The 22,843-nt window shown below is 40.9% G+C and overlaps 1 protein-coding gene across 3 annotated transcripts; it reads right to left on the bottom strand.

Annotated features, from left to right (window-relative positions):
• Window positions 1–1,470: 1,470 nt before the first annotated feature.
• glra4b (glycine receptor, alpha 4b) lies at window positions 1,471–20,636 on the bottom strand. 3 transcript variants are annotated; one of them, XM_048237761.1, is made up of 10 exons: window positions 20,479–20,636; window positions 15,626–15,750; window positions 13,427–13,494; window positions 12,569–12,792; window positions 11,087–11,169; window positions 10,145–10,282; window positions 9,624–9,838; window positions 4,973–5,131; window positions 3,611–3,703; window positions 1,471–2,925 (listed from the first exon to the last, which is right to left on the bottom strand). In XM_048237761.1, the coding sequence occupies exons 2-10, from the start codon at window positions 15,726–15,728 to the stop codon at window positions 2,632–2,634; spliced, it is 1,377 nt and encodes a 458-aa protein (XP_048093718.1). In that variant the 5' UTR covers window positions 15,729–15,750; window positions 20,479–20,636; the 3' UTR covers window positions 1,471–2,631. The 3 variants fall into 3 exon arrangements, with proteins under 3 accessions (XP_048093718.1, XP_048093716.1, XP_048093717.1); XM_048237759.1 differs by lacking the exon at window positions 20,479–20,636 and adding an exon at window positions 17,666–18,467; XM_048237760.1 differs by lacking the exon at window positions 20,479–20,636 and adding an exon at window positions 17,666–18,466 and having other exon boundaries at window positions 1,471–2,916.
• Window positions 20,637–22,843: the final 2,207 nt, after the last annotated feature.

Below are 22,843 nucleotides of genomic sequence, written 5' to 3'. Positions count from 1 at the left end.
GTCACGTTGTATTAATTCGAGGGCTCAATTAAAGGAAAACGTGCTCACGTTTTATTAATTCGAGGGCTTAATTAAAGGAAAACGTGCTCACAAATTATCACGACCAGAAAAAATATCACTTAAAGTGAGCTCTCCCGGGCTCCGTACGTTTCGACTGCTTGTGGGGATTATTAATGTAGCCTAGGCCAGGGGTTCCCAAACTTTTCCACGACAAGGCCCCCCAAATACCACTAGGTTCTGGCCAAGGACCCCCTTAATGTGTTATTAAACCCATCGACAATACTACGGCAAATGTAAAAATACATTAAGCTAATCCTAATAATTATTTTAGCCACAAGCACTTCGCGATAGAGCATACAGTGTGTAAAAATTGTATTTGGGGCTTTCTGCTATATGAGAGCTATCGCTCTACTATTATTCAGTCATTATCATGGAAAATATAATGTCCAGATATGCGACACAATATTGTAATGACATTGTATAACAACCCTCATAGTAATAGGTATATTTTAAAATTTCAAATGTATTTATTTGTTCCTTTTATTTTTCCTTCCAACTTGCTGAGGCCCCCCTGGCACCCCCTCGCGGCCCCCCAGAGGGCCCCGGCCCCCACTTTGAAAACCACTGGCTTAGGCTACTGTGTCTGTGTCACAACACAATATACACAAAACTCATCATGTTGCAAATTCAGCTTTCCCCACATTAGCCCTGTTATTCTTTTATTTCAGAGACATAGGGTGGAGGAACTTTTAGACGATAACATGTGGGACACACTGCAAAGGTACTAATGGAGAGAGCTGAAGCTATTCAATAAAAATCAGATTAAACAAACAAACTATATTTAGTTCCAGTTCAATTGTGTCAACAGCATGAACCTCCAGCGTTTTGCGGGATGTAGTCGTACTTCAGCACCACGGACAGCACCAACTCTTCTCCGTAAATCTCTCTCAGTTAATCATTAGGTATAATCCAATGAAGTATGATGTTTGCATCGTAAGGTCAATGTTTATGGCAATAAGCTGGCCTACAACTTATTGTAATTCACTTGAGCATCCAGTGGGTGGAGGCAGTGGCATGCAGGATGTCGCAGACAAGTGCAATAACCCAGTGTGCTGTAATTCAGCTGCATTTCTTAAAGACATTTCTGTAGCCGATTAGGTTGCCACAAGATACCAGGATTTTTCACTTACAAACAAAAAAAGTGTAATTTCTCTGTCAAAACAGAGTAAACTTTGTTACTTAAGGTTGCAACTCTGAATTCTATAAGAATTTGTTTAGCCCATATCAAAGTACAGGCTCAAACCAGGATAAATACCATAAGGTGGTATGTTGCCAAGAAAACAACCACTAATGTGATGTGGAAAATCCACCTCTTGTAACAGTTTAAATGAAAGAAGAATTGTGTATTGTGTGCTGATATGATTTCTGTCCTGACATGAATTCAATGTGTGTGATGAATAAAACCTCAACAATAATTTATATATTTATTTGAAGCAGCATTTTCAAATGATGGAAAAAATGTAATCCCAACATATCCTGCTTCATCGACAGTGCTTAGCATTTGCCAGTGCTTCTGATGTCAGGCATATGTGCAGGGTGAACAGATATATTTTGAGAAGATACAAAAAAAAGAAAAGATATTTTCATAGAAAAGATACAAATTAAACACTTTTAGGAATCAGCAGTCATAAAAATAAAAATACTTTGTGAAATTTCTGAAGCATTGAACTGTTAACATCACATTGAGGGACAGAATCCTTATGCATTTGCTTTAAATGTGGTATACAAAATAATAACTTGTTAAAAGTAGTGTTCAACAAACAAGTGGCTCTTTTGCCTGAGAATTTGTCTTTGCCTGAGAATTGCCTGTGAGCTCAATAGTTTTGCCAGAAGAGATCGGTGTATCTGTATAAAGCCAGAGTGGTCACAGGTCTGCTCTTCAGTCAAGAACAAGCATATCTGGTCCCACTTACCCAGGAAGCTAATAAAAACCCACCCCAGCTACACCGCACTGAAGCTATGACTCGCTCATGGGAAAATTACATTATTAATGATATACAGTATGTTGTAATTACTAAGGTGAGTCCAGTATGTTAGAGTTACATCCCGAAGACAACTTATATATAACATAGAGTGCATCAAAAATAAATGCTAACAGTGCTGCAGACAAAGGCTTTTCCTGTAAGACCCACCAGAGATGGGTCTTACAGGAAAAGTCCACTCGTCTTTTGACTCCGCATCTTCTTGACATATATGGGTTGGGTTTAGATATGTCAAATGAATGGCACTACAGTTCCTCGCTATTATTCTGGTAACTATTGTTCTCACTCTCATTCAGTCCACATTTCACCTTGGTGTTTTCCAAACATACAGTATGTCTGGCTACACATAGAGAAAAATAAATACTTTTTTTCTCACTGCACTAATGAATTTTTACAGTGTCCACAACATTTTTGTCCTGTTGAGCTGCAAAGTTGCCAGAGGTTGAATCAGCAGGTTCAATGCCAGTAATGATCATCAGTGTGTCAGTTTCCATGATTTAAAGGAGTCTTGCAAAAAGAGAGTCTCAAATCGAAACCCATAAATAGACTGCAATATCAAAAAAGTCCGTAGGTATAACCCTCATGCTTTTCATCCAGATGCATGCACATCCTCATGACGGAGCACTTTATAAGTGAACCAGTAGAGCACGTTGAAAAGCAGGAAGCTGAGTGGAAAGACCGCTCGGGAGATGGTGTCGATGCGTTTCGCCCTTTCAATGAAACGCCTGCGTATTTCAAAGAGTGAGTGTCCAGGGGGCAGGGCTGCATACATGGCCGCTGTCTCCGACAAGGGCCCATCTCCACCAATCATGCACGGCTCCGTGCCAAACGCGTTGAGGTAGAAGGGCTGATTCTCCTGAGCCAGCTGCTCTTCCTGTGGGCACTCAGAAACATGGAGCAGAAAAGTTCAATTCTAAACCATTATGTTTTTAAATAACTCTTCTTTCTCTTTTAACCATCGTGCTTTATTGTGTTCACTTGCCCACCTATTTTAAGTATTAAACATGGTCAACCGAAATCGAAATTGAAGTTTGATAAATGAGCAACCTCCAAAATTAAAAAGCTGCAACAACGGATGTTTTTCCTGAGGAAATTAAATAGTTTTAAGGTTGACCGTTATATCTTGCAGCTGTTTTATAAAGCCGTCCTCCAGAACATCTTGTCTTTTGGGTTGATTTGTGCGCAGGCAAGATCAGGTCAAGTTGCAATGCAGGGTGTGATCAGACATTGGCTGCTCAGTCCTGTAAAGATCTAATATTGAGTAAAGCTAAACGCATCCTCAGTGACCCCACTAATCCACTACACAATACATTCAGCAGGGTAAGCATATTCAGCATATTGTGTATCTGTATGTTTCCTGTATGTTTAATGTGTGTGTCTCTGCGCCTTGACCACCTGAATTTCCCCTCTTCGGGATAATGAAGTTGACTTTGACTATGACTATGACACTTTTTTTGCTCTGTCCTGCTTTCAAATCTATGCCATTTATAAAATATTCATTAGTTGTAACTAATTTCATTACTTTGGCAAATTTCGCGGAAGCGTGTAGAGAATATTTAAAATGTTACCCGTGCACAGGCATTGCAGTGCTTCTGGCATCCCTTGTTGGAAGGGTTGTTTCCCTGCAGGCCATTGTTGCTCTTCGCTTTCGAGTTTGCTACCTGTAAAAAAAAAAACTTTTTTTACTTTTTTAGTCCATCTACAGATTTATAGTTCATGGATTATCAATCAGTTATTTAACAGACAAAGCGACTTACAAGGCAGCTATCCTACAGCTTTGTCACACAACTCAAATAAAAGACAGAAGATATTTTCATCCTCATGGAAATCATATGAAAATATAACCACATATTTTTTTACTCTCCAGGATGTGGAGGAAAACAATTTTCCATTGTTTTTGTATCTCTACAAAACATTACAGTTTGCATTCCACAGTGAATAGTCTTGGCAGACATCCTCTAGTTGTGTCTTCAGTTTCGGAACATGAACCTAGAGGAGGGCAGGTGGTAAACAGTTAATTTTGCCCCTTACTGTAGTTGCTTTACTGTGTCTTCCTTTGTAAAGGTGGCATTTTAAAACATTTTAGAACAAGCATCTAACAAGTCACTGAGCAATTCATTGCATGTCTGCTATCTCAAGTTCAGCAGTGAGGTGATGGCTGTGGTTCTACAGTAGGCAAAGACAGCATGACACATTTTCTGCAGAGTGAGCACAGCCAGTTGGCAAAATATGTACTCGCTGTAACATCAGGTTATGCTTTTAAGCACTTGAGACTTTTTTTTGCTTTTGCAGTCTCTGTTCCATTTTCACATGTCCATTATGCATTCATATTTGTAGGGATTTTTGACATTGCGCATGAAAAAGATAGCTATTATGCATGATTTTTTTTGTCTCCTCTGTTCCTATTGCATGGAGAATGGGTTGTTTAAACTGTTATTAGGCTATGTACTTTGTGTGGGCATAGGTCTTGCTATGCCTCCTTTAATGTCAACATTGTGGGAACACACAGAGAGAGAGAGAGAGAGAGAGAGAGCGAGGAATCGCAAAGAAAGTAAACAGGAAGGAAGCCAGCATAGTGGCGGTGGTGACCTCCTTATAAAAACAGTCAAGGACCATTTGAAGCGAGAGACAGAGAGTGAGAGAGAGAGAGAGAGAGAGAGAGAGAGAGAAAGAAGAGGCACTGAAGAGGCACTGAAGAGGCATATTCTTCTCAGGTCACTGCTCCTCCTAAGCACCAGTTTATGAGACCAGACAGACTGCTCTGCCATGCTCCACTTGCCTAACAGGCCGCACGGAGGAGTCACGTAAAACAGGTGACGCACGGCGGCGGGAAAGCGGCGCAGGATAGGGGAGAAGAGATTGGCCAAGAAAGTTTGGACTTGTTTTTGTTTTGTTTTGTTTTGTTTTGTTTTGGTAAAAAACATACACACCTCTCTGAGACGCTGCTCCTCCTTCAGCTTCCTCCTGAGTCTGAAGAACTCTTTGTGTTGCCGGGAGACAAAGTTGACAGCGGCGTACTCCAGTAGAGCGGCGAACACGAAGAGCAGGCAGACTGCCATCCAGATGTCAATGGCCTTCACATAGGACACCTGCCAGAACAAGTGCCAATAGACAGAGAAAAGTGACCAACGTGACGCCTCACTGGACCTGAGGGTGTTCAGTTCATCAAGGACGGAGATCTTGCAGTGTGTTTGAAAACAAATGTAAATAACAAAAAAAAGAACAATGAAGAAGATGAAGAAAATGGTACACAAAAGTATGGATGAAACTACAGACATGACATAGATTAGATTGAGTATGCACCAGCATGATTACTTATTCAAATGCACATGCTATTTTTGGTTTGGCCTGCATCAAATATTTGTGGCTGACTTTTGTCATGTGTCAGTGGACATAAAATACACAAGGTTTACTGTATGTTGTTTGTCGAATTTTAGCCCATGGTTTTGTTGAGCTGACTATAAATCTAATGCATTATTAAAACAAAATCTTTAGTGTCCTATTTTATAGTAAGCAACCTTTTTTTGCTAGGTTTCTGAGCAATGAAATAGATTAGAATGGATTGAAATCCTTTTTATACAATGCAAGTTCATGACACTACATTCTCTACATCAGCCCACAAGTTCATTACCCTAACACAGCCCTACTCTAAGTACACAATAAACATGTAATGACAGCATCTTATAAGGGAAGCGCATTACCTTAAAATTCTGCCTTATTTATACATTGTGTTTCAAAACATTTTTCTCATATATATATATTTTTTCTGCCACTCGGCTGGCACTGCAGGGCTCGCCTGCCATTTCTCTGTCTTGTTTTTATACAGACCCTTTCAAGAGAGTTCCATTCTCAGCATCATAGTTGGCCCCACAAGACTTCCTTTTTAACATTCCATATGTTATCTTAATGCAGAGGAAGTAGATTGGGGCGTAGATAGATAGATAGATAGATAGATAGATAAGATAGATAAATAGAACGTTCAAGCAGTTTTTGTTTTTGAAAGGGTCTATTAAGGTTTTGCACCTACGTCATAATGTCATGTGACCGTTTGTTTACAACTAGAGTGGTAGGCAAGAATGGTAGGCAAGGCACTGCAGAGAGTGGTAGGCAAGCCTACAACAGGCGGGTTGCATAGGCTACACATAGTTACAAATAGCTTCAAAATTGAAATTTTAATATCAAATATTGACTGGGATGTCGACCACTTGAGTAAGCCCAAACAGTTGGTTTTATAATAAGAAGCAAAAAGGCGACAAACGACCGTTTAGCCTACCTGTCCTCTTGGTTGTGGAGGATGATCGTTAGCAGCTGTGAAGTCTTTTATTCTCAAGATGGCCTAATGGTGTAGCCTACTGTCTACGAAGACGTAAGCTAAAATACAACTATCTACAGTCATCCAAAAATGAATTGCCAGAGATAGGCTATGAAGGGAAAAAGTGCAGCATTTTAAACATGGCAAGATTATTTTTACCGGAACAGTTTGTTCTAATTTGTCTTGTGAAATTCGTGCTTGTGGACATCAATCACCTATCTTCTGTCCTTCTATTTCAAGTCATCATGAGTGTCATTTGATTATATAATCACAACAAATTCTAATAAATGAAAACAGAATGGCTTATGTGCTATAGCCTAGGCTAACGTTACAGGTCACTTAGGCTAACCCCCCTATTTCAAAATAAACTGATTTGATCCTAATTGTTTAGCGATCACACACAACTTAACACAGCAACCTCAAACACCACTGTTGAACCTAGGCTACTGCTTCAGTCATGTAAGAAATAAGCAGTTTATGAATTATCTTTACCCCTTTAATCAAGTCCACATGACCAAAATAACCACATATTTAAAGGCTGAGCTAGCATAACAGCCTAATATAGGCGATGCTGCAACGGATAACTAATAAAACGTTTCATACAATTAATTAACTTTATCACTCACATTCTGGGTGGTTTTTCTGGGTGGTTATATATCCATGCAGATCGTCTTCGAATAAGCCATCACTGTTATAGGCCTATGTTATATGTTACAGGATTCATGACTTTAACGCCATTAATGTTACATGATGCTGACTGACGCTGGCTTTAACAGTAGGCTACCGTTTTAACGTCTGCTGAGTCTACTGCCTACCAAAACATGTCGCTGTTCAGTTGAAGTTAAATGATCAAATATTGTTTGATTTTGTGTCAACTTTCAGACGGAAGACATGTTCTTTTCTGGTCAAATTTCACAGCTTCTAAGAAAGTCTATCGTCTTTGTGTAAACCGAGTTTTGAACAGAGAAAAAAAGTTAGGCTACCATTAGGCTACATGCAGGTTCTCCCATAACGTTATCGATACAGATCAATGCACCAAATCAGGGCGATTTTAGCGAAACAACGTTCCTGTGACAGGCTATCAAATATTGAACAATGGGATAACGTTTCATCATCACCTTTATTGATGCCTGAAATGTTGACATTGCTGAAATACAGAGATGTAGCCTACTGAGAGGCAGCTGCAGACAACGATGTTCAATGGGTTCAACTTGTCCCTTGCCTACCAGCTGGATGTAAACAAAGCTATAGAACCTAGAATAAGTCACGTTAAAAAGAAAAACGTTAATAGGTCTCTTTTAAGTCTCATTTTGTTTTATTTTGCTCGTGTTGAGGGGGGCTTCAGCACCATGGACAGCGAAATTGCAGGCCCAGCAGTAAGAGCCACTTTCAAGTCCACGGCAGACCATTTAGCTCTGCATACACATCATCTTGGTTAACAAAGGGAAGACTGTTGAATTAAAGCTACACATAAGTGAATGCCTGAACTCCTGAAATTGGCTGTAGTTAAATCACAAAGCTTTCAATTACATTTCATTTTCTCCAGTAAAAGATATTACAGTATATTCTTTACTTTTATTTTAATTTATTAAATATTAAAAGGCCATTGTTAAATATATATTTTTTCTCATTTCCAAAACAACTGAAGCATGCAACACAGATGCCCGTTTACCACTATGTTGCTTTTCATCTTCTTTTAACATAACCATTTGCTTGAGTTTTGAGAATCAAATGTTGTCCAATTCTTGCCTGATTTAAGATTGCAGCCACTCAACAATCCCGGGTCTTCTTTATCGTGTTTTTTGTTCCATGATGCACCCAAATGTGATACAACAACAACAACAACAACACATTACATTTATATAGGGCTTTTCTCAACACGCAAAGCACTTCACATGGAAAGGGGGACCTCACTAACCACCACCAATGTGTAGCACCCACCTGGGTGATGCACGGCAGCCATTATGCACCAGAAAACTCACCACACACCAGCTTGAGGTGGAGAGTGAGGGAGTGATTGAGCCAATTATAGTGGGGGATGATTAGGGGGCCAGATTGAATGAGCCAGGTTGGAAATTTAGCCAGGACACCAGGGAATCCCCTACTCTTTGCGGTGTGCCATGGGATCTTTAATGACCACAGTGAGTCAGGACCTCGGTTTAACGTCTCACCCGAAGGACGGCATCTCCTACAGTACAGTGTCCCCGTCACTGCACTGGGGCATTGGGATCGATCTTTTTGGCCAGAGGGAAGAGTGCCACCTACTGACCACCCACCAACACCACTTCCAGCAGCAACCTATTTTCCAAGGACATCTCCCATCCAAGTACTAACCAGGCCCACACCTGCTTGGCTTCAATAATTCAGCTAAGACAAGGTATCCATTGGTCTGGCTGCTGGATAAATATGTCTGGACTACACGCAGGCCATTTCAGCACCTGGACTCTTCTACTATGGAGACATACTGTTGAAATATGTGCAGAATGCAGATTGGTAATGTTTTCCTGAAATATTCAAGGTCCTACTTTAAAAAGACTTTGAATGGCAGCTGAAGTTGTTCAGATTTGTGCCTTTACAGATGTGTGAGCTGCCCGTGCCATAAGCACTAATGCACCCTCGTAACATCATACAGTAGATGATGGCTTTTGAACTGTGTACCAATAACAAGTTAGATGGCATCTCTCCTCTTTAGTGTGGAGGATGCAGAGTCCATGGTTTCCAAAAAAGAAGTGCAATTTTTGATTGGTGTAAGCACAGAAAAGTTCTCCAACCCACCTCAGTCCATCTCAAATGAGCTTGGGCCCAGTTACATTTCTGGATTATGTCTAAATATAGTTTCTTCTTTGCATAGCAATGGCATGACATGGAGTTGTAAGTACTGTAGCATTTGTGGATGAGAATCAAACTGTGTTTATAGATGGTTCACATGTTTTTTGGATTTCCTGAGCCCATACAATGATTTTCTTTACAGAAGCAGGTCTTTTTGAAGCTCAGGGTTGTAGATCTGATCCTCAATGAAAGTGAAAAATGGCCCGTAGATCTGGCCTGTGATACAGATATGCACCTACATGTAGTGCTTCTTCCTTGGTCCATGCTAGGCCCTTCTACTAGTCTACGTTTCATGAAAATATGGCTTGTAGGTTATGCAGAATCCTGCTGATAAACAAACAAACAAATCACACTGAAAACATAACCTCCATGGTAGAGGTGCTACTAAATAAATAAATAAATAAATAAATAAATAAAAAAAACGTAAGCCTCTCTCCCACCTTGGGCAGTGAAGCCCTGGAACCAGAGCTTTGTGTTGTCATGGTGAGCACGGTGGTAATGCCCAGGCCTACTCTGGCAGGAGCGGCGTCCATGTTGATCCAGAAGGAGACCCAGGAGAGGATGACCGTGAGGAGGCTGGGGATGTACATCTGGATCAGGTAGTACCCCATCTGGCGCTCCAGGTGAAACTTGACCTCGATGCAAGTGAATTTTCCTGAAATCACAGAGGGGGTTAATAGAGAATTTCAATAACCCTTAATCTAGTGTTAACACAGCATGGAGACATTCAGCTGTTACCCTAAATACACAAACACTGGTGCATATGTAAAGTGAGACAGAAGATGATGGAGCACCTGTACGTCTAATAGCAGCTCCCAAAGTTTATCCTTGGCAATGCAAATGAGCCCGAATGTATTTAATAACCAAAGCTGTGCTTCATGGTATCATCTGAGTCTTGAGTTCAGTGAAATGTGTTTGCGTGATGGCTACTGTGTTGTTGTTGTGCTGACCGCAGGCTCACCTGTGTTATAGTACTTGGTGCAGTAGCCTAAGTCCTTCTCCTCCTTGAGCACAAACTGGGGCAGCACCAGATCATCCGTCACTTGCACTGGGCCCTCATCCAGCCACTGGAATATTAGATCATTCATAGTGTAGCCAACTGTAGTACAGCAGAAATGAGGAATACAGATAGAAAGAGAGAGGGAAACAGAGGAAGAAAATAATGAATTGCACACCGATAAATAATTCCGAAGCCTACAGTATGTAAAAAGTACATTTTTATACAGGCGCGCACAGATTAGCAATGTAAGTATTTTTGACATTTCATATAATGTCTTAGCCCTAATGTTAATTCATTTTGATGTTTGGTGTAAGATGCTCTGAAAATAGCCATTCATTATGTTGATTTTGAATGCATGGAACCACATAAGTCAAAATAATCATTGGGTCCTGTTTGAACTAATGGCTGTGAGAAGACAACATACTGCAGGGTTCAAACTGATATTATGTTCCACATAAAAGGTGTGTTATGTGAGGTTTACCCTATTGTTAACACTAATCTATAGCAGATCAGTGGTCATGAATCATCTGAACTTAATTATATCTGATCTTTTATTTAATTATTATGCAAGAGTATTGATGAATATGTGCTGGTGTTGTTAATGAGTCTTCTCATGGTCTTCTACTGTTGCAGCTTTTGTAACTTGGGCCAACATTTTGGGCCCATCTTTTTGTGACGATGAAATAGAATTACAAATACGTCATTTAAATGTCCAAACTGAAATAAAAATGTGAAAAGTGCTGCGAGAATAGCAGGTCTAAGACATGCTGACCTTGTTTACAATTTTGCCATTTGACGGAAATTTTCTTTTGGCATATTATGGAATAATAGAAAAGATTTCTCAGGACAAAATCTATCTAGGCAGCCTAATTGCACAGGTAGACTGGAAAAAGTGAAGCTTACAGCTCTCAAGCTGCATGGTACACGTCTGGATATCCATGGGAAAGTTCTTTAGATCCATTGGACAGGACAGGATTAGAGTTAACCTAGCACATTAGTGAAAGTAACAGTGAAAAGAGCAGAGAGAGAGAGAGAGAGAGAGCATTTCTGTTAGAAAATACATATAGGCAAACCACAGGAGAGCAAAAGAGTGGCGAGAAAGACAAAGAGAGAAGTAGACAGCCAGCACACTATTTCTGTATGAGAACAAGCAGAGAAAATCAAGTCCACAGTGAGAGAGAAATGGAAGCCATAGCTGAAGGGGAAAGGAGGAGCGAGAGAGAGAGAGAGAGAGAGAGAGAGAGAGAGAGAGAAGTGTATGCACAAACGAGTGGGCGGCAGGGTAGATGTATGACAGGGCAGGCAGTCTGGCTAGCCGGGTGTGGGGGTGAAAGACAAACAGATTTTGTTGGAGGAACTGGAGGCATGTAGAATCTGTCAAGAAGCAATGGAGGCTTGTTTGAGCCGTGGTGCCAGGGGGTCTTGTAACAAATGAATCAAAGGAACAGACAACCCCAAAACAGTCCCAATTTATTTGGACATGTGAAGAGATGAACAAGACTACAGCGCATTGCCCATTGCATTGTACAAAACAAACATATTGGATCCTAAAATAAAAATGACTGAAAAAAGCCTGAACTTCAGAGTTAGATTTACACTGAGTAAAAGACAGGGCAGCCTTACTGGACATTGAGAGAAAGGCTTGAACATGAAGCAGTGGGAAAGAAATTAAATGAAATGCAATTAATTGCTAGAAAGGACAGGAAAAACCATAATGTCATTGCTATTTGTGGCACAAAACTAGGGTAAGTATTCTTGTGTAGCTCTGTACAAATGGATGTTCCTACACTGAGTGCTTCTAGTTTCAGCTTACCAGATGTCGTTGCACCAAACATACTCTACAATGGTTTAACAGAGAATCCTGGAAAGAGCCATCTGGAGTAAGTTAATGCTGTGGCTAAAAATGGTGCAGAATAGCTGGTGAGTTAGGATGGCACTAATGTCAGTTGCACTCAGGAGCTGGTGAAATAGTTTGTGTACAGTTGAAAGTTCTAAGTAGAAAGCCACCAAGACTATTGTGGAGTCATTCATTCAATGGCTCTAATCTGTTAGAAACTCTAATAGGGATCCTGAATGTCTCCCATGACTTTTCATGAAGCATGCACTCAAAGCTGTTTGACAGCAAGACTTGCACCTGCAAGAAACTTGTCATGTTTTAAGTATGCTTTAAAGTGGCCAAGAGGAGGACATATTTATGGTTATGGATATGGTATTTAGCAGACGCTTTTGTCCAAAGTGACATACAAATAACAACAATACAAAGTTACATTTCACAGTAAACAATTTAAAAAGTTGGTAAGACTACACTGAGGAGAATAGCATTAATAAACAAAAAATTAGAGTTGTGCCTGATTTAGAGGAGTGTAGCTGTGTTCATGTACTCACCTGATGCTGTATAAAACATTTCCATTCTGAAAGATGCGCAGCAGCTTGTTGTCAGTGGTGACCTCATGGAAGTTGGCCCCCTTCTCATTCGCAAAGAAAAGATCAGGCTTCCAGATGGAGTCCAGCATAGAAGGGTCCAGGTCCAAGGAGTCGTCTGGATACTCTTTGTAGGCCAGCCGAGGGTCATTCCACTGCTGCCGTAGAAACACGTTCAAGCGATAGTCCTGTTGGGGAACAGGTACAGAACATGTTAATGAATGAGTAGTCATGTTGTTGCTGCCATTTTTGACATGTATACCATGTGGTCCTGAATACATCTAGGGTTTAGTCTTCAGGTCTAGATGTTCATGATGAATCTGAGTGTCAGGTTATTTGGAAGGAGCAAATTTGAAACAGCACATTTGAAACTGTCATTGGCATTTCCACATAGATAACTAGGCCAGAGTAATAATGATGACTTGCCTGCCTGGGAGCTTATTTGCTTTAGACACAGAGAGTTTGGTTATAAAATGTATTCTCAGAATCACTCATCTCTGTTTCACTGAGAGCAAGACACAGTGAATAATTTCCCCAGCTTCTGATGGTACTCCTCAGGACATGCAAAGATAAGAACGATGAGTCCACACACCAAAATCTGCTCCTTAGCGTTTTTTTAATGGTATATCACCACTGATATACCATTAAAAAAACGCTAAGGAGCAGATTCTGGTGTGCGGACTCATCGTTCTTATCTTTGCACCTGCTTTTCTGTCCAGCACCCAGTATTTATCGTTTTTGGATGTGCGTGCTGTGTCTCTCTTACTCGTCAGGACATAACTATCCAAATGCTCGATCATTGATTGATACACATGATCTTACCATTGTAGTCTCTGTGATGGACCCAAAGCTGTTTATGAAAATGTTGCAGGTGACATTAACAGGAGGACCTAAAAAAAAAGGATTGAAACAAACTGAAGCATCAACACAGTCGCAATGAAAATCACAATCAAAACAGTCCCAATGAGAAAAGATGAGTCAAGTGGTTCTCTGCCTTTGAGCAGAAAGACAACTCAGAATGTACATCACATAGTGCAATGAAAGTAGGTCTAAAAATTAGGTTAATCAAATTATCCCTTGTTAACTTTTTGAGCTTGTTACTTTTGAGGTTGCCCATCATCCATCGTGTGTATTTAGGTCTTTCTTACACAACTTAATGACTAGTGGCAGTAGCTCCAGTCCCACAGAACCTGTGGCATGCACAATCTAGCAAGTCATGTTAGCCGTCAGCAACGAAAAGAATAAAGAAGCAGAAAATGCTGGCAGCTAAAGCTCATTTAAATTCCCCTCAGCCAGACATGTTGACTTTTCCAATGTGCTCCAATTAGTTCATAGGATACCCAGAAAACAAAAGGGAGTTGTAAATATTTAATTGTGTGGCTCTCAGGAGAGAGTATCATTTATTGATTGTGTGTTAGTGCCATTAACCATTTTCATGGCCAATCGCCCGGGATTGGGCGCGTCACATGACTCCAAGGCTTGGCAAAATGTGGAACAGGGCTAAAATATGCATGAGAAAGAAGAAATGCTCAAAGAGAACTGAACAGGATGTGTGTCACTATGAATCTGCTGACTGGATTGGCCAAGTGGGAAGGGGAATGAGAGAAAAAGAGAGTAGTGTAGTGTGTGTTTGAGAGAGAGCGAGTGGGAGGAAGGGAGAGAGAGAGAGAGAGAGAGCACCAGCAGATTCCAGGTCTGTAGGTTAACGTGCATTGGAACTGACAGCGGAGTCAACTCCTCCAGCTGCTTGATGGCCTGCTTGTTTACACTGACTTTAAAGGCCAAAATTAAAAAGGGACATCACTTCCTCTACAGTAAGAGCCCCTTGATATTTGATTGACAGCTAGTATATTTTTTTCCTTGGGTGGTGTTGGGGCTGGGGTGGACAGTTGGCGCCACTCTTTCTCTTCAGGGGGGCTAGTCAAAATGGACCACAGAGAGCTGCCTGAGTGCTATGTGAGGTTTAACAGTATGTTGCTATAAGAACATTGGAAACATTCAAAACAAATTATTTCAACTACTTTGTTTCAGATGTGCTTGTGTGAATGATGTCATCTAGATATGTAAAATAAAGGAAAAAGTATACGGAAACAATTAGTGAAACAAGAGTTTGAATCCCTTATCTCAGCAGTAATTCATTAAATGTGGAGTCTATAGTCAAAGGGATGGAACAAATACAAATAAAATGTAGGGCAGAATTTAGTAATAAGGTAGTCCTTTAAAATGACATGTACATAAATCAGATTAGACCACATTTGATTTACTTCATTGTTCACTCCTCTTGTGGATAGCCTTTGGGGGAACTATATGCATATATCAGCAAAATAGAATTAACACAAAGAACGCTAACATTCATAATTGTCTTCAGAGATGTTTGTTCCCTCTCTCTCTCTCTCTCTCTCTCTCTGGCTCTGCCCACATGAATAAGTTTGGAATGCTTGTTTTAAGTGCTACGTATATTTTTTATTTTTAAAAAATGAATTGATCTTGGTTTTTCAGGGTTTTTAATAAAAGCCTACCCCCCTCTCTCTCTCACTCATTCTGTCTCTCTCTCTTCAGTTCAGTGTTCATATAAACATGTGCAGTGGAGTATAAGATAGCTAGAGGCTAAGTATGTGTCACTCACAGCACTGTTTCGTTCTGAATGGATGGTAGCTCATTCTCACCACGCCCTCCAGCTTACAGCAAAGGAAACTCCACTAAAGTAAACAGCCGTTTAGAACACCATCCCTGTCTTTTTCATCACAGTCAGCCTCACATTTTGTGATACATTCTGTAACTATGCCACAATCTTTTTTGTTGTGCTTCTGCATGGATCAATTCCAAACAGCAACAATAGGAGGAATAGGAGCAACAACAAGGATTTAACAGCAGAGATAACTTTTCCGTTTTTCAACATTTACCATTATAATTGAATGTGCAGGCATTTATGGCATCCGGATAATGGGGTCTTCAGCTTGGTGTTCTGCATGATGTTGGGTCTACCACAGGAATCCATTCAGCGTGAGAGTTAGCGTTTACCTTTGAAGTTTGGTCTGATGCGAGCATCATAGCCTGAGGTTCTTCCCATCAGCTTGTCCAGGAAGTCCGAGGGGGATGGGGGTCTTCTGCCAGGATACTTCATCTGGTCAGCTCCCGATACAGGCCTGGGAAGGAGCAATCAGCCTTTAAATCAGTGGCGTTAACACCATTAATCAGGACATCACACCATATAGAGTTACATTAACTGTGGGGTTTTATTGATGTTTCATGAAAATGATGCACTCGGTTTGATTACCTAACCGTATTTTACACGTTTTTTAAGCTAACTTGAGTGCGCAGTGTCCTGTGGTGCATGCTGGGGGTGTGTACTTGACTGATGAAACACCTGAGGCAAGAATTGAGGGCCAAAGAAAGACATTTCCTGTTCAAAGACAGATTCAGCTGTTGAAGCTCTGGGGCGTATTTTAGAGGGGTTTATGCAATTAAGCAGGCAGTCATTAAGGAGAGAAACCCCAATTAGAAAACACAATCAGAGGCTAGGGCTTGTCAGTTTAATGGCAATTAACCAACTCAACTAAAGATCACATTAGAAAAATGGATTAGTTCAGTTCAGTTACTTTCGGAGTCGACATCTCTCTTTCTCTCTCACTCCTCCTCATCTTTATCTTTCGTGAGACCATCTATAATTATAACTTGGTGAAGTAATAACTCCCTGAAAAAAGTGCCAGGAACCCCTCCAAGCTATATTTATTCATGACTAACTCTAATCTGAACAGGGACCCATATGCTTTTAGAAAAATGACTAAAAGGCTTTACCTGTGAACAGTGAGAATGTGAGAGGGAACATGTGTGCATTGTCTCAGAAGAAAAGCACTTCCTTCCAGAACATTGAGCTAAATTTAACCTGTTTTGCTCTAGTGAAACAGTTGTTATGGGGCTTGACAACCTGTAGACAATACTGAAAGTAGGAGGGGGGTCCTTTGACTCAAAAACAAAATGCTATCAATCTCAAACTCTGCCATGATAACATTCTTTAAACATTGAGACATTTGTAATGTTCACTTCAGAAAATTGCATCTGTTCAGAAAATGACATCTGCCCTACAGTACGTCAAGGACTCCGTCACTAAATTGGACAAATTTAGAAACCGTGAAAATCATTTTAGTACCTCATCTTAAATTGAGAGTTGTTGTATGTGTTAATATTTAATGTTAGACATGAAATACGAATTGGTTAGAATAACAACAGATCTCTCTCTCTTTTTCTCTCTCGCTCTCTGTCTCTCTCTCTTTAATCTTCCCTCTTTCACTTTTCCTTTTTTCACTGTCCCTCTCTCTTGCAAATGTTGAGACACAATATAAAACATTTTTGCAATTCAAAGTAGACATTCCCTTTTCTCTGTTTTGTGTATACAGTATGAATAAACGGTCTCTTTCATCACTCTGTACTGTTTTTTTCACTGAGATATACAACATCTGACCGCATTTCCTAATTTCTCCAAGACATCCTCTAATTTTGTTCAGATTAAAACTTCAGAGGGAAAAAATATTAGCATGACCTGTTGTATTTTTGTGTAAATGGGACACAACCAAGTGTCCCAGGGAAAGCAAAGACCTGGACACAAATACTCCCACTGATTTCACTGACGTCTACATTTCATGTATTTCTCAGAGAATAAAACATCAGTTCAATCAAGCACATCAATGTAACACTACTAAGCCCCTGAAATATTGTTTAGAAAACCAGCAAACTTTTACTTTCTTCTGCCATTTGTGATGACAAAATACAGGTCAAGGCTAAAATGTATTTTTGTATTCTCTGATTTATTTTGCAAAATTTTACATATTCCGAAAAATTCTGTATTTTTACTTTTAATTCTGTATTTTATACTCTGGTCGAATGTCGAAAAGATGGTAGAAGTTCACAGGTCAGTAAATGAAAAACCAGCTCCAAAAGACAGGACACCTGTAACTACAGTCAAAGTACCTCAAGTCTGCATTTTCATCCAGCAGGAGGCTTTTCATTCAGGTTTTACACACTTCCACCCCGAACCCAAAGACAAACACCCCTTTGGCTTACCCGCTGAGACCCAAAAGTGAGCAGGCGAGAGAGAAGAGTAAAGTCCGTGTGAAAGGCGCCAGCTTCATCTTCTGCTTGCCCTGCTCTACGTCAGAGTCCTGTGGTGAGCCGGCGAGGAGATGGTGCTCAGATGCTGTGCGTTTACGGTCGGAGCGGTCGGGGGGGTGGCCACTGAGGGGGAGCATGCTGTTGCACTGTGACCATGACTTCATGTCCTCATGGAAACTTCACCATCCTCCCACGCCACAACAACTGCTGGTGAATCCAGGATGGTCTCTCTCTCTCCATTATTCACGGACTGGGAGAAGTTTATACGTTTGTGTGTGTGTGTGTGTGTGTGTGTGTCTGTGTGTGTCTGTGTGTGTGTGTCATTGCACGCTTTATCTCTTTTTTATGCCCACATGTTAGCCTCAGGAAATGCAGTGGGAAGATTTAAAGAGGCAGCATCACTTCAGATGCACTTTCCCAACTCCAACAAGCGAAATATCTCTTGAACAAACACTCACAGTGTTTGCCACAGAGGATGATCCTCCAAGGATAAACACTTTGTCAGCGGACGTGATCTAGTGTGAAAGAGAGCCTCCACTCCTCTTTTCATCAAACAGGTTTCCATTTATCAGGCATTAATTGTAAATATTTTAAATTCCATGGGGGTTTGAGGTTTTCCATTGACTGCAAGCAACTACAGCAAGTTGGAGACTTAGACAATGCTGGGAGAATTCCCTTGTTCTGTGAAGCTCCTGTAACTTTTTGGACCAAAGGTCATTAGTCCAGAAGGAGTCCAGATGCTTTTCTTTCTTAAGACAAAACAGAAACAAAACCTCTTGATCTTTCAGTCATTTTTATGAAAATGAATGATTTGAAAAATCATTCGAGAGAGCATGATTAGATTTTTTCTGTTTCATGATTCATGATGTTCAGGATTATTTTATTGCTACAGTTCATGAAATAAATGACCACATTTGGACCACATTTCACAAAGAAAACTGTGGAAGTCCAAGTCCAGTTGGTGGTCATCTCTTCACATGAACTACGACTTCATCTCAAGTTTTTCCTGTACTCACCCCCATGCAAGTGGCAGTCCTCTGTGCCAGCTCTGAGGAGTCTCTCTAGAGGTGGGCAGAGGCCATGATCATTAGAGATCCACGGTCCTGTTCTCAAGCATGGCAGAGCATTTGAATTTGCAGGGTGAGTAAGTAGGACACTCTTAATTTTGAATGTGTCTTAAGTCTCCTGAGTAACACTCTGGAGCCCACAGACCTAGTTTCAGCCGCTGCCACTGCTGCTGCTGCCGCCACATCCCCTCACGGCATTCCAGCTGAGGATGCCCCCATCTGAAGCCCCCACTGCCAGCAACAACAACAACAACAACAGCACCATCACTCCCGCCCCCACCCCATGCCACAACTGCAACCCTGACCACCCCCTTATTCAGCCCCCAGTGTTCTATGCCCCCAGGCTCATCCTCCCCCAGCTGCAGGTCCCATGGGGAGGGGGGGGCAAGGTCATACACTGCTCTTCTCTCCTTGGGTGGTTTATACTGTACAATGACATACAACATTGTCATCACAGGAACTGGGGGGTGGGGAGTGGGGGTTGCTACTCCTGCTGCTGCTCTATTTTCATTTTGCGGAAAATTCCAGAACGTGTTCACTGAAGCTTTCGCCTTACTGGTGAACATCTTCAATCGGACGTGTCATATCGCTCTGTGTTCCCATATTTGCGCTGCCACAGTACGGTCAAGGGAACTGACCTCATTATTGCAAGAGATGGTGGGGGAGCAGACATGACATGGCATGGGATGGTGTGCCTGGCTTGCGTGTGCTCTACACGCCCATATAAGGGGGCAATGCAGAATTGCAATTGAGATGCTTGGAGCTTGCGTTCGTCCTCCCCCAGTCTGAGCCAAACATTCATGACGTACCACATTCACTGGCTAGCTGCAGTGGCCTGTAACCTGCGCTGTGCACTGTGTTAACCACAGTGAAGAATTATTTCAACATCTAATCTCAAACAGGTGTTATGTCTACTCATCTTATTATTTCTAGTTATTACACGGCTCTTCAGAGTGCTGCAGAAAGTTCCATTCACATGAATGGGCCTTTCCAAACGTTCGGAGGTCTGTTAAAACTATATAATTACCGCTGCAATGTATATAATGACCGCTTGTCAATGGCAATCCGCTAGGCAGGGGCGTAGCACCAAATTCTGGGCCCTATGCACAAGTGGTGGCCATGGGGCCCCCCCCAACCAACCAACTAACCAACCACCGGCTGTAAGCATGAAGCATGAGGTTCACAACTAACTACTATCTAATCACACATTGAATTAATCTAACAACTCTTATATGTACTGTATAACAGAAAATAATCTTATTACCCAAGACTTCACTGAATTTCTGTTTTATTTGAAGAATGTTTAAAAGCTAGAACATGAAATGAATGAAAACACTTTTGGCTGAGAGAACAGCTATCTATACAAATTGAACACTTTTGGCTGAGAGAACAGCTATCTATAGCTAACTGAGTGTGATGCGTTTCACAAGTTAGCTTTGCTACTAATTTGACAGCCTTTCCTCATGAACCTAAATAACATTGAGCCTACTAAGTTAAGCTATTAGCTCATAATAATTGTCGAATTAGTAGGCAATTGAAATGTTGTGGTAGGCTATAAATCAGGCATCGTGTTATTTCTAATTTTGTGTTAATGCTGTTTTAGCACTGATAATCGCGGATTCGCGGTGGTATTGAAGTGTTTTGTAACCTTCAGGAGTTCATTTCATTTGTAGACTATTGCTTTCACATTGGGCTCACCTTTCTTGGGAAAGAAGGCTGTTAACACTTGTTTTCCCTCATTTCTTTTTTTCTCCCTTTCTTGCCTCTCTTTTCTTTTCTGGGAACCGGATTTAGCTTTCTTAGACTTAGACATCTTCACACCGTGAAAGTCTGCATTGCCGCTTCGGCAGAATGAACGTTACTTCAAAAATGCGCCTAGCAGGGGAAGGCGGACTGAACCATTTCGTGCAAGGGAGAGGGTGCCTGCCCTCAAACAATGTTGGCTTGGACACAATTTAATACATCAATCAACTGATGCATTTACCCGAAATATTTGCATCTATATTAGTTAACAACATTTATTAATATCTTTAAATTAAGGAAATTATTTATTAAATAAAATTCAACTCCTTAGGGGCCCTCCCCCACTTGGGGCCCGGGTAATTTATTCCCACTTGTCCCCCCACTACGACGCCCTTGCCGCTAGGCATCGGGGTTCTGTTTGCCCTGTTGGGACTTATTTTCCGATAATTACCGGCGGACAATATATTATCCCTTACTTACAATTCAGTTATAATCATTGTTGGGATGATTGAACCAAGTAAATATGGTACATTTGCCACTTTTTGATGTTTGTACACTGGAATCATCTTAAGATGTATTTTTTATGGCATACGGTGAAGGACAGATAAACACCTGTCGTTCCAACTAGCTGCCTCTACGCAGTTCTGTGATTAGGGTCAGACCACCCAGCAGACTATCACCAACGAGTCACCAATGACTATCTATCACCAAGACATTAGTTAGCTGTTACATACTGTATATTAACTGTTAATAACTGTTTTTGTGTCAGTCTGATGAGCATTCTGTCATTATGAAACATTACAGTGTACTGTGAGAACATTCTGTAAGTGGGAACTAAAGCCACAGCAGTATATATCTGTCTTGTTACTGTATCCTGGAACTTACTTTTCCTGTTTGACCTGTGACCATTAGAAAAAAGCAGTTTTATGTCTTCCCCTCACATCTGTGACCTTGGGAGGACTGGGCCACTATAAAGGCTTAAATAACTCGGCTGTAACCCAGCACGTCACAGCAGCTGAAAAGAAATAAAACATTAAGAGGTACTGCCTCTTACAGTGTCAGGAAAAAGAGGGAACAGCCCCACAGATTTTATGGATTACTTGGCTTGTGTTGCTCAATAAATAATGAGTAAAGCGGAATTTGTGGGTAGTATATGTCAGATGTACTTAGATTTATGCACCGTTAGACCTTAGCAAGGACAAGAGGAAGGGCAGATGTATCTACATGTGAATATATGAAATCATAAAGTTTAAAAAAGGGCGTATCATTCTTTTTTTAACTACGGTAAAAATGTGTGCCAAGGCCACACTGACTGAAAAAAAAAAAAAACTGTGTGGAATTTCATTAAGGGTCCATAGGTTATTTGAATTGCTGTCAGATAAAGCAGGATGAAAAGGAAAAGAAAGCTCCTTTTGCTTTTACAGAAGCCTCTCTGCACTACAAAACACAACACACAAGTTGAACCTGTCATGATATTCACATTGTTGGAATAAAAAGATTAGTAGAATAAGACAACCATATTTGTCCAATTTTATCACAGGGGAAAAAAATCAGTCTAAAACAGTGAGTCTGAATAATTCATGTCATAGTAATGTGCCGTTTGAGCATACCTTGTAGTGCACCTTCACCACTCACAACTTCACTTGGCCGGTGATGTTAAACACTTTGTGTGTGAATGTCTCAATGCTGCTGGAGCCAGGCATCGACAAAGAAATCTCTCAATACGAATCAGTTCTCAACAGGTTCCACTTCACACACAGCATGGTCTCTGCCATTACACTGCACGGAGCGCAATCTCAAACAGTCACAGCACTCTTCTTTACATTCTCAAAACAGCCATTCAGTCATAGAAATCAGACCGCTCTCATTTATATTAATAAACGTGCAACCCTGTGAAGATTAACATTTAATCTAGTTTTTGTTTACCTAAGTCGAGAGATCCAGCAGATGACTGAAGTCTCCCTTAAAGAGCTCTCCAGGGCTCTCGCTGGTCTGATGCCAGACACACACACACACACACACAGAGTGCTGCATCATATAAATATTACAGAGGCACAGGAGAGGAGCAGAACCGGTCGCCGTCACCTCAGTGATGCGTCTACCGTTACCTCTGGCTCGGTTAGACGTTCCAACAAACTACATCTAGAGCACTGGAGTTTGGGACGCCACATGGGGTTTCTGGCCCCATGGACACAATGAGTGTCTGATAAAATCATTAGAGAAAGAGAAGGTTATTTTACTGCATGTTTCTGATCCATAGGATCCATCAATTTACACAAACTAAGAGTGGCACCTCTATGTTCACTCGCAATAAACACAA

Source organism: Alosa alosa, chromosome 2, assembly GCF_017589495.1.
Source record: "Alosa alosa isolate M-15738 ecotype Scorff River chromosome 2, AALO_Geno_1.1, whole genome shotgun sequence".
Classification (NCBI taxonomy): Eukaryota; Metazoa; Chordata; class Actinopteri; order Clupeiformes; family Clupeidae; genus Alosa; species Alosa alosa.
Note: the sequence above shows the minus strand (reverse complement) of the source record. Positions and strands in the feature narration are given on the sequence as shown.